At 46.9% G+C, this 17,186-nt stretch overlaps 1 protein-coding gene across 2 annotated transcripts in view; it reads left to right on the top strand.

The window, feature by feature from the left end:
- Window positions 1-17,186, top strand: part of LOC144752173 (vascular endothelial growth factor receptor kdr-like) — a 655,129-nt gene that overhangs the window by 270,494 nt on the left and 367,449 nt on the right. For both annotated transcript variants that reach the window (XM_078640102.1, XM_078640103.1), the window contains exons 5-6: window positions 4,472-4,628; window positions 13,464-13,600. In XM_078640102.1, coding sequence (XP_078496228.1) covers window positions 4,472-4,628; window positions 13,464-13,600 — 294 coding nt within the window. The remainder of the gene's footprint in view (window positions 1-4,471; window positions 4,629-13,463; window positions 13,601-17,186) is intronic.

Below are 17,186 nucleotides of genomic sequence, written 5' to 3'. Positions count from 1 at the left end.
CAATAAGGTTACTACACGCAGGTACTCTTTCTACCATTTGAAACCTACTCATAATCCTACCCTCTTTTAGTATAGTCAGCGTTTGACTTTTCACTTGTTAACACCATGTTTTCTTGTGCAAAAGATCTATGTCGCAAGTTTCCTGGAAAGTGTTCTACAATGGCTTTATATGTTGTTCATAAACAGAGTACTTGACTCTGTTGGGTGAAAGGAGTACACCCCCAAAGTGGTACTCTTTTTAACATGTATATCTACTGCCCCCATGGCCAGGCTATGGTAATACTAGTACTTGGTTGCTGCTGATGGTAGTAGCAGAGTATCCAGATTTTTATCTGAATCCCAGTGGCAAAACCCTGCAGTGCACCTTGACTGGCACCAGTAATCCACCTGATTGCATTTTGTGTGCATGCATGTCCCTGGGTACATGAGAGATGAGTTACCCACGAAGGGTTCCATTTTGGATCAGAGGCATAGCTTCAATTGGTGCAGCAGGTGCAATGGCACCAGGTCCCAAAGACCTGAGGGGCTCATTGAAACCTGGTTATTGCTGTATTGTATCATTCAAACAGCAGCCAGGGGCCCCAGTTCCTTTCTTGCACTAGGGCCCATGGCACACAGATGATGCTACTATCTTGGAAGTATAAAGCCCCTAAGGTTGTAGGTGCTTCATAAGATTTAATGGTAGTCAGTGCTCTGCATGTCCCCATCCACTACCCCTCCAGTTCCCTAACTCTGCAGAATCTTTGTATTGGCAAGTGAAACTGTGTGGCTGGAGTCATCATGCACGAGAAAGGAGCAGCAAGACTGTTTTTGCTCACAGGCCCTGGTCTAGGCCAAATCCTTCCACCTCACAGGAGCAACACTTGACCAATGCAAGGCCAAGACTGCATACCTTGCACAAAGGGGAAGGGCTACCAGGCTATTCCTTTTATCCTGTGTTCTGTCCTCCTGGACGGAGAAGCCTCCCGCAACAGCACCGGATTGACCACAGCGGTGCCTGGAGCCCTGTGACTAGTTGTCATGGTGCCTCAACACCTGCAAAGAAAATGACCTTCACTAGGGTTAGATTTCCCCTACAGTTTGGTTATAACTTGGAGTCAGAGTGGGTAGTCAGATTGGGGTCAACGGGCCCAAGACTCACTATAAGCGAACTCTTTGTGCTTATCCAGTGTTCACCTTGCAGAAGCTCTGGACACCTGTGTACAGTAAAGCGTGGACCGCAGGCAGAATCTGTCGCTGTCTCCTTTCAGAAGTAAGGACCGTACACCGAGGACAGAAAACATGATCTATGCTGCTGAGCTCCAGTCATGCCGTGAACTGCTACTAACCTGGACCATGACCAGACCTCTAACATGGACCACGACCAGAATCCCTGCATCATTTCAAAGATGATTCTCTTGACTGCCATGCTTGAGAACCAAAAACACTTGCAGGCATGAGGGCAGCACGTGTGACCCCATCATGACAATTGGTGTCTGCGTTTGTCACGTGTTGTGGCTCCCTGCACACCAAGTGAGGCGCTCACCCTAACAAGAATTCCCACATGTGTGTAGCGAACATGTGCAGCCTTGTTCCAGTACCTTGTTTGGAGGCTCTTCACCAGTTGTGAGCCACTCCAGCACAAGTGAGGGGTTTGCCCCAAAAAGAGGCATTCCAAGTGTGAGGCTGGCATGTGTGACCTTGTGTTTGGACCATGACGTCTTGATGCACCATCCACTGTGAGCTTCTACAGCTATCCAAGTCCCTGGCATCATCCGGCGTAGTTTGGCACCCGAACGGTGAACTGTGTCCAGACGGTCAGCAACTATTCAGGAGCAGTGCAAAAGGAGAAGAGAAGTGTTAACACAACTCTTAAAGGCCACCTGACACTGCAAGAGACCTGCATTACTGCTCTCCAAAGCCAAAGGACTGACCTGAAAATAGGTGAAGTCCAGGGCTGGACTGAGAACCAAAACTGGCCCTGGCAAAGTGCTCGCCCGGCCCCCTGGAGGTGCGACGGAGTTCTTTGTCAGGGCCGGTTTTCGGCCGATTTTGTTACAGGGCCGATTTTGCAGCTATGCTGCAAAAACGGCAGTGTAACAAAAACGGCCCCCAGGGCCCAAAACCAGCCCCCACCCTTCCGGCGCACCGGGGGATTGCCCGGTGCCCGCAACGGCCAGTCCAGGCCTGGTGAAGTCAGACTACAAGGATACCCTCAGTCTTCCATGAAGAAAGCGAACATTGCTAGTAAGATATCTGTGCGCCCACTCAATTCTCACAGAGAGCAATAGTTTCATAAATAATTGTAAGTGTGTCTTTCGCCATAAAAGTTGCATTGTAAGTCAGAGTTTATGGAAACTTATTTTGAGGTAACTTTTTGTAGGTTACCAAGTACAATGACAATGAAAATAAAAATCGTATTTCTTTTTCTTAAAAGATAAACACTGCTTGGACATTATGAGCCTCATTTATGAGAAGTGACGCATCGCTGCGTGAAAGCAGTGATGTGTCACTTCTCAGTCTGCCCTCCTTGTGACATGATTGATGCATCATATTTATTGTATGGCGCATCATGTCGCAAGGAGTCACAGATACTTCAGTATTTCTGACGTATCTGTATGGACCAAAAGTGACGCATTGCTGGAGTGTGTCACAAAAGTGACGCAACTCCAGCAATGTGTCCTTTCACGTGGGGCAAGCCCCAAGTGAAAGGGCCTTCGTCAGTCTTACACCTGCTGTGAGGCAGGAGTAAGATATTGACCATTTCTGTCCTAGAAGTGGCGCAGTTAAATCTTATAGATTTCACTGCGTCACTTCTATGACCCTTCTTGCATCAGAACGCCCCCTACATACATTATACCTGGCGTAGGTATAATGTGGCGCAGGAGTTTACAAAGTGACGCATTCTAACTAGATGCATCACTTTGCAAATATGGTGCAACAAGGCACATTTTTTACGCCGCTGGTGCGTCACAAAAAGTGATGCACTGGCGGCGTAAAAGTGACGCACAGCCTCATAAATAATGCTCTATATTTATTCCAAGTGATAGATGAACTGCCTGAATATCATATATCACCCCACACCACCATCCAAGAGCAAGCTTTGATTGTTTGCCTCTCTAGCACCAGAAAGTCAAAGCCCAAAGAGGACGACTCAGCTTTTCAGTGAGCTCTCAGTAGTACCCTATGTTTCCAACAAGGGCAATACTTTTCACAAACATTACCTAACTGTCCGTAAGTCACACATGTGCCATACAACTGGCATGGCACTGCTTGTGATAAACACAGTGTTGTGGCCTTTTGCTATCTTATGCATTCTCCCCACCGTCTTCATGTTCCCTGATGCTCAGCCAGCGAGTGAGGTCATAGGATGGTTGGAATGTTGAGAGTGCTTGTGCTTGGGTGAGTGGACAGTTAGAGTGAGAGGGGCTGAGCAGCAGGATGCTGCTGCTGGTGGGACTTTATCTGTAACAGTGCTTAAATTGACCCAGTGGTTTCCGGTGCTCAGCAGCGGCACTTAATCATTAACACCGGGACTTTTCATGAGCACCCTTTAAGGACACATTCATTTACAAGTAGATTAAGTGATTTGCCCAGGAACACAGGATGTGGAGCTGACACTGAGTCTCGAACCTGGTTCCCCAACCCTGAAGTCTGCAGGTCTGGCCATTAAGCCACATCCATGGTTAGTAGTCGATTCTGTTGTAGGCGGTGCTAACAGGAGAAATGGGCTGGTGCAAGCTGCCTCCTGATGAGAACCCCGGCATTTATTTTCTAGTAATTAACCACTGATCTGTAACCTACAACCAAGCTAATAAACCTACATCTAAATAACCTACAAGGATCCATCATCATTGTATCTTCTCTGTAACACACATCATCACTATCTCTTAGTGGATGCTTCCAAATAGAAAATGTTATTAACAAATCATGACATTTTCTATCCCTTGTATGCAAACTATTTTCTTTAGTGTTTTGTAGAGAGCCGGGATGTTACAAAGCAGCCACTTGGCAGCGCTAAATCAATTTACTGTATATTGACCAAGTTGAAATATTCGAGGAGAGCATATAATCCCTCAGTGGGAGAGGGTCAGATCCCTCAAGGGGACCAGATTGGTCCAGATACATTGCCCATGCAGTTCTTCTTCACCAGGAGAAAGAGGTTGGTCCAATGGGGTTAGTTCAAGCAGAGAAAGCTCTGGAAAAGGGCAGTGCTATCGGACTGCTATCCTTACGGAGATGATAAACCTTCTTCCTGGTTACAGCAACTGGTTCATGTGATCGTGTGCACTGTTTGGACCCTTTAAGGTAATCCCTTTAATAGATCATTTCTGGGACTTCATTCTCAACAAAGATTTGCATATAGCTGTTTCGAAGTAAAGGAGTACTTGCAAGGAAGGACAGGATGTTGAAAAAATTGACGCTTTGTACTTTTTCCTCTTATCAGACATCAGATTGTGACTTTGTGCTTCATGTTCTGCTCTCTTGACAGCTCCCACCTCCACCTCATGGTCTAACTGGGGTACAATGGAATCCTAAAAAGGGGTTTGTGATACCCCACCCTCCTGTCACCTTCCAAAGGTTGCTGACATGCAGGACACAAGCCAGCGGAAAGGACTACTCAGCCTCTTATGTCCCTCATAGAGTGGGTAAGTACCAAGTAAAGAGAAGGATAGGTGTAATTCTTACACATTTTTATGGCTAGCACCTTACACCACACCCCATCCAGTGGGCCAGAAATTCTTGGGTTCAAGACCTTCCATTTCAACACATGAAATTGTCGTACATTTTGATCACGTAATTGCTTGAGGCCTTACTGTGTCTGCTGTGAAAAAAATCTGGAGTGAAAACAGTAAAGAGCAGCTATTATAATGAAGATAGATATGAATTGTAGGCCCATTGTACTCATGGAAACAATTCACTAAATGGAAGGGTATAGCGGAAGTGACGTCAGACACCCTTCCACTCTTGTAAACATCATAGTACTGATCCTTTGTACAACCTTTAGACACTTAACAGCCTTCTATTCCCAGCTGAAAGGCTAATGGAGTGGCAGAAGAAAGGAAACACAGATTGTATGGCTTTGTTTCCTTTTTAGGTCGAGGCTACCGTCGCACTGCGTAAGCAGTGGGCGGAGCCGAAGATTTTATGTTGTGTAGTATGGGGGCTTGAACCCGCTCCTCTTCTCCATTGGCTGGCCTCGTAAATGCTGGCCAGCCATTGGTGGAGAGGAGCGTCACTCGGTTCTAGCCCCGGCTTGAGCAGATTCGGGGGCGTTTTCTCTCTGTTTTTTAAGCCCCGTCCCTTTTCTAGTGGTAGGGGGTACACCCTCCCTCTCGCCGAGGTCCCAGTCTGACCTAAACACGCCCCTCAATCCAAAAACTTATGGGCGTTTCTCCGAGCCATTTGTGAATGACCTCGGAGAAACATGGTGGTGTGGAGCGCTCCTCTCTTGCCTTCCGAGATCGTAAGGCAAGAGAGGAGCGCTCCAGGAGCTATTTTTGTATGTCAGCGTTTTAAAGTTAATAACAGAAAAGCGTTTTAGGTGGCATACTTTTTCTCTTATGTTACGTTACACAACTTAAACTGCCCTCTTAAGCAATATGTTTTGCATTCACACACTTTTCAATGAAACAGTCAGCATTTTTTCTGTAACACGAACCAGTATGAAAGTAAAAGTTGGATCTGCTTTTCAGAGTCTGGGCTTCTACTTATAGGGGGGTACTTCCTTGTCTCCCCCTCCCAACGCATAGAGTTCAATTTGAATAAATCCAGCTCGTAGTTAAACAAGTTGCGAAGAATGCTTGCTGACAAGGACATGGTGGATAAACACGATCACACTATCGGAATGAAACCGTGCTTTCGTGACCTATTGCAGGCACTCTGGGCAGGCAAGGCTGAAGCAAGCACTTGCAAATGTCCCGGCCATTCCTTATAAACCTCCCGTCTATAGCCAGTCTGTCGCCCCACAAGTAGGTGCACATGTTTGCGTAGCACCCGGAGTCCACATACACGCACGGCCCCCATGACTGCGCTCTGCTCCGCCCCAGGACAGCTCTCTTTCCGATTGCTTCGAGTCTTCCTGCGAGAGCGGTCCCCACTTGGCAGACTGCGGACAGTGTCAGTCTCTCCGTGCGCACCGGAGAGACCCTTATAAAGCCCCGCGCAGACACCCGTGCCCTGTGCCAGGCGCGTCCTGTGCCAAGCACCTCCGCCCTTCCACACTTGTCACTTTTGCCTCATGTAACTTAACGTTTGCTTTTGTAATTTGTTCACTCTGCCAGGCGCGCCACCAGCAGCGCCGGTGCCCGGCTCTCTGCTGTTCGAGACAAGGTGCTTGCTGAGCCCGAGTTCCTAACCGATCTGCTCTCAGCACTCTGCCCAGGGTCAGCTGCCTGCTGTGTTGCCCTGGAAACAGGAATGCGGCGCCGCCCGGCACGGCTCGGGGCTTACTCAGACTCATCACACAAACACACTGTAAGGGGGGGAGGAGGGCTGCCCTCTCAGCAGTCGATACTGCTTTCAATAACCGTGGCACCATGGGGGCCAGTTTTAGAATCCGGATGTGCCGGCAGTAGAGAGTGCCGTCACATCCGGAGGAAGTAGGCAGAAGTGGCGGGTAATCTGAGTGCAGCAGGCAGGAGACTCAGACTCGAGTCTCTATGCATCATCATGAGGTTCTGAGAAGAGATGTGGTTCCTGCGTGCTTTTCACCGTTATGTGGAGGTAGTTTTTATGTTTTTATTTTTTCCATGCACTGTTATAGAGTGCATGTATCTGGAGTCCCTCTCCTTTACTCAGCCCTCCTCCCGCTCTCTGTGCTTCCTTTATCATTCCGCTGCCTGTGCTTGCTTCCACAGCCATCTTCCCGCTGCCTGTGCTTACTTCCTCCGCCATCTTCCCGCTGCCTGTGCTTGCTTCCGCTGCCATCTTCCTGCTGCCTGTGCTAGCTTCCCCCGCCCTCCTCCCGCTGCCTTTGCTTGCTTCCCACGCCCTCCTCCCGCTGCCTGTGCTCGCTTCCCCTGCCCTCCTCCCACTGTCTGTACTTGATTTCTCACACTCCTGTCCTCCTCCTGCTGTTCGGGTTTACTTTCCTACCCCAAGCTTCTCCCACCGTCTGTGCTTGTAGCTCCCTTCTTCCTCCCTGCATTTCCCCTGTGTTGCTTGTTCATCACGCTGTCTTTACACACATTGCCTGATAACCCATTACTTAAGAGAAAAAAATTGTGCTATGACGTGGTCAATGCTAGTTGTCACTTTACATTTTTTTTTTAACATTAAGCCATTTTGCACAGCAGCACGGGTTTTTAAAAAAAACATTGATAAAGCCAATAGATCTCACGTAGGTAAAAAAATGTTGGCAGGGGTGTGTGTGTGTGGCTCTGGGTGTGTGTGTGTGTGTGGCTCTGGGTGTGTGTGTGTGGCTCTGAGTGGGTGTGTGTGGCTCTGGGTGTGTGCGTGGCTCTGGGTGTGTGTGTGGCTCTAGGTGTGTGTGTGGCTCTGGGTGTGTGTGTGGCTCTGGGTGTGTGTGTGTGTGTGGCTCTGGGTGTGTGTGTGTGTGGCTCTGGGTGTGTGTGTGTGGGGCTCTGTGTGTGTGGGGGGGGGGCTCTGTGTGTGTGTGTGTGGCGCTGTGTGTGTGTGTGTGGGTGGCTCTGTGTGTGTGTGTGTGTGTGTGTGTGGCTCTGTGTGTGTATGTGGGGCTCTGTGTGTGTGTGTGGCTCTGTGTGTGTGGGGCTCTGTGTGTGTGGGGCTCTGTGTGTGTGTGGGGGGGCTCTGTGTGTGGGGGGCTCTGTGTGTGTGTGTGTGTGGGGCTCTGTGTGTATGTGGGGGGGTCTCTGTGTGTGTGTGGGTGGCTTTGTGTGTGTGGCTCTGTGTGGGTGTAAATGCAATAGGTCATGCATTTGCGAGCGATTAACCTATTGGCAATGTAAATGACAATGCCATTTATTTAAGATTAAAAAAAAAATGTCATGAGCAATGCCAATCGCACTACCTTTAATAATGCCGAGACCATTGCATTGTAAATGCTTGTTAGTTCTGGCCTAGAGGCAGTTTAAGCCGTCTGTCTAGCTTCATGTTTTACAAAACGTTCATATTCAAAATACATACCTAAATGCATGCATTCATACATAAATACATGGAGTGGCCTTCATATTTTCTTTTTGCCCAACACAGCATCTAGCATGGGGCAGTGGCCCAGCCCACTTCAGCCGTATATTCTTTTCACTGTGAGTGATGGCACTGTGTGTGCGCATTCATCTAAAAAGTCCACTTGAATGCCAGGACACTGCTTACATTTCATGTCTTTCATTTCATGTTTTTATTAGCTTTTTATGAGACGTGGTTAACTTAATTTTTTGCAAACCTATGCACACTACCTATACAAAGCAGCATGTATGCTTGTGTTTGTAAAACAAGAAAAATGCTTTAAAAAAAATCACATGCTTGCTAAGTCCTGAACTATTTACACTTCGGTGCTTGCAGTCGCGGCCCATTCTGGCAAGCACGGTAGGGCGGGGTGGGGATGGGGGTGTGGAAGTTGACATACGACAGGATAGTGAAAATAAAATAAATATATAAACAAAACCACGTACCTTGCACTCTCCGCATCGCCGACTTGGATGTAAGGCCCTCCCCTACTAGAGCCCGTGGTGGCTGGCCTACACCATTTCCTTGTGGCACCTTGGCGGCCCATGGGTGGGCCTGGGGCGGCCGCGATTGGACCTAGTTGGCCTCCTTCTTAGCCTACCCCTTTTTCTTGCACGGCCAGGAGAGGAGTCAGAGTGCCCCCCATACCATGGCTTGCCTATTGGACCTCCTGATTCACGCCAGTGAGTCCCCCTGATACACCCTGGGGTCTGCTTCACGCTGCTGGTGGACGGGCATCTCGGCCATTTCCTGCTCCTGATGGGCCACTCCAATAAAATCAAGGATGGAGGTTGTGACCTATGGTTCTGGGCGGCATGATGGCACATTAATGGTGTAGAGTCACCCACTGATCCCTACAAGCATATTAGCACAGAGAAACACTCGGGGACTGTCACCTATTGTGATCACTGCTTGCTGTTATCTATAATTGTACACATTGTTAGAGAGTGGGGTGCCTGGCACTCCCTTGAGCTTGGACTCGGGATGACATATTCTACTACAATCCTTTCAGTAACATTCTGATCGTAAGGGTGACTATTTCCCCTTCTCCCACACCGAATCCAAAATAGGACTGGGAGATCAAAACAACAGAAGCTCATGTTTGAGCATAACAAAAATAGATGATGACAGCACTCCCTGTCAGATAGTCAAGATGGCCCAGTAGAGGAGACCGGAAGTGGAGCAACGGATGGCACCGCTGCCATAATGGCAGAGCTGCGAGCTGGCTTCAGATCATTTGATGCACGCTTCAGCACCCTCACGCGTAGGCTGTATTGCATGAATGACTGGATAGACCAACAAAACACTAGGCTAGAGGGTGCAGAGAAGCATATCTTGAATCTGGAAGATAATAGCTCATTAGTCACTAAGCATCTGGAAAAAGTTGAAAACCTGCTGAAGACAGCTGTGACCAAGAATGAAGTTCTCGAAAACTGGTCTTGCCGCAGTAACCTTCGGATACTAGGGGTGACAGAATCCGCAGATATGGGCCGCTCGACTTGCTCGTGAAACTTCTCCTTTCAGAACTCTTTGGCAAGCAAAGCTTCATGGACACATTTGTGGTGAAGAAGGCCCACAGGTTTCTTGAACTACTGCCACCCCCTGGCACTCCCCCACACCTGCTTATGGCCCGCTTGCTCAACTTTAGGGACAGTGACGCGGCTCTTAACCTGGCCAAGAACGGAGCCCCCTGTCATTCCAGGGCTCAACGATCACCATCCTCCCTGACTTCACGATGGCCGTTTAAGAGGCAAGGTGTAAGTTTATAGATGTGAGGAAACTCTCTGCAAACTGGGGTGTGAATTGTAAAACATAGAAGTGTCCCATTTGCCCACAAGGTCACCTTTGTCGATAATGCTGGGAGGTATGTGATACTGTCTAGTATTTTAGCAAACAAATGTGTAATGCTGGCCAACATATATGCTCCTAATGTTGAGTCCCCTGACTTTCACCACAAGATTTCTGCACTAATGGGCCGGGTGGAAGCAGATCTGGTACTCTGGTGTGGCCTGAATATGGTACTAAATCCTTTAGTTGACAACTAGTTCTACGGTGGGCAGCAAACCACGTGTAATGTGCGTCTTTCGAGATATAGTCTATTCATTCGAAATCTCAGCAACCTCAGCATACACCTTCTATTCTGTCCCTCATGGCATATGGACCTCATTGTTTACTTAGTCTTCTCCACTAGTGCTACCCTCTGGGTGTTGGAGGTGGTACCCCTCCCCCACACCCTGTCACATCATGCCCTAGTACAAATGGTGCTACAGGTGCCTTATAAGCGAGGTTTGGCCCAACCATGATGCCTACCCAGCAACGTTCTGCATGGCTCAGCCTTTTGCGTGGAGCTGCACAACTCCACTGTAGAATGCTTCGCACTCAGTGCTGGCTCTGTTGATACACCAGCCACCCTATGGAAGGCCTTTATGGAATACATTTGGAGGGTTAGTGTCACCAAGCATGCGAGCGTCTTGCGTAATTCGCACTGGTCTTGGTCCACAATCATCAGGCAAATGCACTAAATGGACAGTAGGATCAGCGACACCGCCGCTCCGCCCTGATGGACGTGTTTCAGGATTTTGCCGACAAGGAGGTGGCACCATCCTTCCAAGAACCACTCACGATCTAAGCCACCTTTGTGTTGCATCTTTATTTTTAGCTCATTATTGTAGGAAAATAATCTCCATGACCATTTGACATGTTCTCCTGGACTGTATGAAGAAATTATGATTTGATACAATGATTTAGATTACCCATAGGTTAGGACATGGTTAATAGATTGATCATCATTGTCAAGACTTTCTAATTTCTATTTATATTTTTGATAAATGTATTGGTCGATTTTATTCGTTTTGCTTGGCTGTTTTCTGTAATAATATCTATAAGTATACTTGAATTAAAACATTAGGCTGCCTAAGGTCTTTATATACAATATATTTTCCCTGCATTGGGAACTCTTATGAATAGCAGGGGGTCCTTGTTGTTTTTAATTATTTTATACTTGGGAAAACATGCACAAGCGCAATGATACGGGGAGGGGGAACGGCCCAGCCTAATATTTTGTAGATTAATAGATTCATGTCTAAGGATTTGAGTGACAAGTCATGCGGCTATTGCCCGAAAGACTGCGGTACCAAACTATCATTGTCAGAATATAGCCTAACATAAAAATTGAGTCCTAAATCGCCTCTGCAAAAATATAGAATTAATAATAGAAAATTTAGACCCAAAAGGAGTACGATATATTTGTTCACGATATTTAGGACACGATACGTATATAATATGACATTTCTGTATAAGCTATTCTGCTTCCACCACCTGAATGTTCTCCGGGTGATGTACACCATATAACAGGTATCAAATTCCTGACTTTTATATAATGATTGAATACTGGAAAAACCAGAAAAGTCATGAACACTCTTCTCTGATGATTGCCAAAAATCATTGACAGTTCAAAAATGTATGTCCAGCATTTACTGAGAAGTATTCAACTGCAACTTCTAGATTTGACAATGACTTGTAGACTTGACAATCTGCTAGGTTTGACAGTGACTGTGAGACACCATACTACCCTAGTTTAACAGTAGCCGACTGAGAACTGTGAACCCTACAAGCACAAGTATGCTTTGGGCCATCAGCATCAATGCCAAGTGGAGAACACATGTCAACATGGTGCAGGAACTTACAATAATTGCATTGTTGCCTATAACAATCCTTAATGTTCATAATTTAGCAAAATAGCAAACATCTGCATGATGTCTTGAAAAGACAGAGATTCTGATGTTGGTGGTTAGTTAGACTGAAATAGATGGGATAATACATAGTCTATGAAAACAAAAATCAAAAACCAAGCTAAACTTACAAAATATATTTCTGACCTTTAGCTATAATGTGAAATGTTTTAATCCATGTAAATAATACTCCTGCTCGAATACAATGTGAGAAGGCGAGTTAGGGGTTGAAGAGGAAGGACGAAGAGCAAAAAATAATTATATAATAAAGAGTTTTAAGAGATCCTATGGGAAAGAGCTTTTGATGCTAAAAAAGCATATTGACAGGAAGTGTGGTGCGTGGGACGTCATGCACTGCCCAGAAATAAATAGAATTGTGAAGGAAGTAAAAAAACATAACATTTTGTCACTCATAACATTTTTAAAATAATGTGGCTTGGGTGACAGAGCATTGAATACTTAGGGAGAGTGCAAAAATTTTAATAATTCCATGAATAATTCTGTGGTCATCTCTTTGGCGTTGGCAGCAGTCAGTGGTGAGAATGTGGTTTAGAATGTTACTGACCATGGCAGCCCATCTGCATACTGGGGTAACATGTGTCAAGTGAGCACAAGCCATTCGCTAGTGCGATACAGTTAGAGGAACACGTGATGAAGCCACACAGAGACTTGCTCCTTCCAGATGAATGCCGTCCCCGCTAATGGACAGTGGTCAAGCAAATGCCTCATGACATTATAAAGAAATATAATTAAAATGTAAACCTCGCATTTGAGTTTGTGAGTAATGGTAATACCATGCATGTCTCTTTACTTTGAACACTATGGGGCTGATTACGTGTCTGGCAGTAACTGTTTTTGGCATTCTCATTGCGGTGGCCATTTTTAGAGGCACTGCCGTGGGAACTACAAAAAAAGCCAGCCAAACAAGAGGAAACTCTTAATCTGACAGGCGATCTCACCACGGGTTTGGAGGTGTTGGGGCGGGGCGGACTCGGCGACGCAGTGCCAAAGTCGTAATCGGGCCCTAACAGAGTTTGTCTGTGCTTGGAAAGAAGGCCTCCCACAGGAAGCACGCTAATGATTAGTGGGTGATCAGTGTGTGTGGTGTCATGGCTGCCCCCTGTATCTGGCTGTGCCTGTCCCAAAATGGCAGCCACCACATTAGAACACCAATTCAAGGAACTGGTTAGTTGAAATCACGGACTTTAGATACTGCTCCTCCTACCTTAAAGAGTCTTCCTGTGCAGCACAGCTTGATTTGAGTGAGCTGTGGAAGTTGGAGGGTAGAGTTGTGTCAAGTCTTAGATAGAAAAAATTAAAATGGATTAGTACAGTACAATGGTTGAGCATGAGTATTCTTTGAGGGCATTAGAGGGGCAGCTGAGAGGAAGAAGGTCAGTGGGTGAGCCAGTTTTCACCATTCATCAAAAACACATGATTGACATTAGACGAAATTGTTTTAGAAATGCATTTTTCAGGTGCATCTTTTTTTTTCTCGGTGTGTGTACTCTTCTGTTTTAACTGTCTTTTTATGATGTTCTTTTAATTCAAGCTATTTGCCTAGCTTAACTCAAATTCATTGTTTATTTTTTTCTTGTCATTCAGTGACAGATATCTATAACATGACTGTCCACGCAGAGGAGGAAAAGCTGCTGGTTGGAGACACTCTTTCTCTTGTATGTTCTGTATGGACACCCCTAAATGGACAAGCGCGAGTGGACTGGACCTTCAATGGCGTTGTGGTGAGCAGAAACACTCTGGGGCATATTACCAACGTTAAGCGATATTTATCGCTAACGATGCTTAGCAACTAATTTTTTAACGCTAAGCATCGTCAGAAATTATCGCAGATAAACCTTGCTATTATCAAGGTTTATCGCAAATGCGATAAAAAACGGCCGCAATGCATGAATATCGCTGAAAAGTCAGCGATATTCATGCATTACCAAGCTAATGCTCTTAGCCATGTTATCCACCTCCCATTGGATAACATGGCTAAGAACTGCTCAGGGCAGGTGTTAGTTTTTGGAGATATTCGGGCCTAGCGCGAATATCTCCAAAAGTTGGTAATAGGAGATAGCGATGTTAGCGACTGTTTCCAGTCGCTAACATCTTGGCACGCCCACTTTGCATGTCATTAGTGATAAATATCACTGACATGCAAAGTGGGGCCCAAGATGGTTGCTATCTCCTACTAGCTGTCGCTAACTGGTGTTAGCGACAGCTAGGTAATAGGGAGATAATTTTATCTCTGCTTTCTTGGCTTTTAAAGCCAAAAAAGCAGAGATAAACCCCCTTGATAGTATGCCCCTCAGTTAAAAAGAAATACTGAAAGCGCGGCCGGCTCATACTGGGTTGTAGGTGATATGCTGTGTATTACTGTGACTACACTGCGACTGCACAGGTTGATATGTTTGGCTCTGTTCGTCTGTTAGCAACTACATTTCTCGGCCTGCCCGCTGTGGCTTGTAGGCGGCTTGCTGTGTATGTGATATCTCTTCTGGTATGCCAATAAAAAGATTTGATCCTTAAAAGAAATATTGGAAAAAAACTTGTTGCCAAAGAACTCGACCAATCGAAAAAAGAGTGATAAGTCCCGGAATGGCTCTGTACTTCAAAAAACGTAAATGAATGTTGAATTTTTTATAAGAAAAAAATGAAAAAGTAAAAAGAAATTAAAATATTCTCATTGTAACTCCATGAGTGCTTGTCTATACCCCACTTATGGCCTGATTGAGAGTTTGTTTATTATATGTGCCGTGAGATCCCTCACATTTATGGCAGAGTAACCCATCCACCAAACTCAAAATCAAATCAGGCCCTTTGATTGCTGCACGTCTGTTTTTTTGAATGGCCATAATTCCTGGCCATCAGTTCACATAATCTTTCTGTCCCATCCCATTTCACTCCCACTTACACTGCGCTTCCTTTCTTTGTCCCCTATACTTTACTGCCCCATTGCCTAACTGTTGGAGGAAAATATTGTTAAAATTAATCCTTGCACACATCAATACTGGGATATGAAATATGGCAATGCTGCCTCTTAACAAGACAGACCAGCAGCGATGCCTCTACTAAGGCGGAGGAGTGTTGCCCCAATGCTCTCTGAGCTGTGCATAAGGGAAAAAAAAGTATAATAACACAAGGTTATTATCATTTTATTCTTACTACAGAGGCAGGTAAGGGAGGGGCGGGGCTCGGTTGTCGTCAGAGGGAGGAGGAGTGGTTGGTGCACCAGAAGTGCGCAGGATGGTTTAGCCTGCTGTCGTGGGCTTTCTCCATCTGTGATTCACAGCCGGGTAGAGAACAGTCCTAGGTTCCCAGGCCCTGTCTGAGCAGCAGACCAGGCTGCTCAGACTAATCGCAATGCTGCTGTCATGCTTGTGACAGCAGCGTTGTGATTGGCTTCGGGGAGTCTGGTAGCTTGTGTGCTGCCAGTCTTATGTTACCCTGTTATGGGCTCAGCTAATAACCAACCTTTCACCTATATTTCCCCTGCCATTACACTGCATAACAGTTCTTGGTACTGACCTTTTACCTAGTTACGGTACTGCTTAAATGACGTGGGGTTTTCTCTGAAAACTAGCCTCATTCATTATGCATGAGGATTCTTGGAATCTTAGCAGGACTACCATCTACTGCATAATAATTATGTATAAGGGTCATTCCTTCCGTCATCCTAGTCTGACATGACACAGCAAGGTAGATCCCCAGAGGCACCCTCATCTACAGACCCCCGGGAACCCGCACACAATTCAGCGAAGACATCACCGACTACATCAGCCCGCACGCCCTCCCCTCCGCTGACTACATCCTCCTCGGGGACCTCAACTTCCACCTGGAGAACAACAACGACCGCAACACCAGCACCCTGCTGGACAACCTCGCCAACCTCGGTTTCAAGCAGCTGGTGACCACCCCCACCCACTACGCCGGACACACACTCGACCCCGTCTTCTCATCCAGCAAGGACATCGTCTTCAGCCACGCCACCGGACTCCACTGGACGGACCACAGCTGCATCCACTTCAGCTTCAAAAAAACAACGGTCCACCACCACCAGCATCAGGGTGCATGCAGAAGCTGGAACAAGATCACAGCCGACCAGCTCGCCGCATCCCTGAGCCAGCACCCCCCACCAGCTCAGCGAACCCCAGCCAGGCCGCTGACAACCTCACGAAGTGGATCAGCAGCTGCGCAGACGACCTCGCCCCACTGAGGACCCCACCTAGCAGACCCGGCAGCAAGAAAGCACCCTGGTTCACAGACGAACTCAAGAACTCCAAGAAGCACTGCCGAGCCCTCGAGAGAACCTGGTGCAGAGACCCTACACCAGACAACATGACCACCCTCAAGCTCGCCACCCGAAAACACCACCAACTGATCCACGCCACCAAGAAAACTGCATTCAAGGAACGACTGGACAACAACGCACACAACAGCAAGGAACTCTTCAACATCGTGAAAGAGCTCTCCAACCCCAACGCCGGAAACAACGACATCACCCCATCTCAAGCCCTCTGCAACTCCTTTGCCTCCTACTTCCACAACAAGATCGCTGACATTCACAACAGCTTCAGCCCTCAACCAACGCTCCCCATGACCGCACCTACGCTCTCCACCACCACCCTACGCGCCTGGACACCGATCAGCACCGAAGACACCATCCGCACGATGAACACCATCCACTCTGGATCTCCAACCGACCCCTGCCCCCACCACGTCTTCAACAAGGCCGACGCTGTCATCGCACCCCACCTGCGGGACATCATCAACACCTCCTTTGACACCGCTACCTTCCCTGAGAGCTGGAAGCACGCCAAACTCAGCGCTCTACTTAAGAAACCATCAGCGGACCCCACCGAACTCAAAAACTACCGCCCCATCTCGCTCCTCCCGTTTCCGGCCAAAGTCATCGAGAAGAACGTCAACAAGCAGCTGGCCGCCTTCCTCAAGACGAATGGATCCCTCGACCTCTCGCAGTCTGGCTTCCGGGCCAACCACAGCACCGAGACCGCCCTCATCGCTGCCACCGATGACATCCGAGCCCTGCTCGACGGTGAACAGACATAATATCGAGTTGTTAATTTCGACTAGACATAATATCGAGTTTTTAATATCGACTAGACATAATATCGACTAGACATAATATAGACTACAAAAATATCGACTAGAGTAGCCAAAATATCGAAGTCAAAAATATAGAATGACATAATATCGACTAGATAGAATATAGACAACAAAAATATCGAAAATGAGGTAAGTTAATATTTTTTAATTTTTGTGTAATATAATTCTGTAGCGGGTTGTGGGTTTATAGGGGAATAG

The sequence above is a fragment of the Lissotriton helveticus genome, chromosome 4_2 (genome assembly GCF_964261635.1).
Source record: "Lissotriton helveticus chromosome 4_2, aLisHel1.1, whole genome shotgun sequence".
Classification (NCBI taxonomy): Eukaryota; Metazoa; Chordata; class Amphibia; order Caudata; family Salamandridae; genus Lissotriton; species Lissotriton helveticus.
This window is presented reverse-complemented; position numbering and strand designations above follow the sequence as displayed.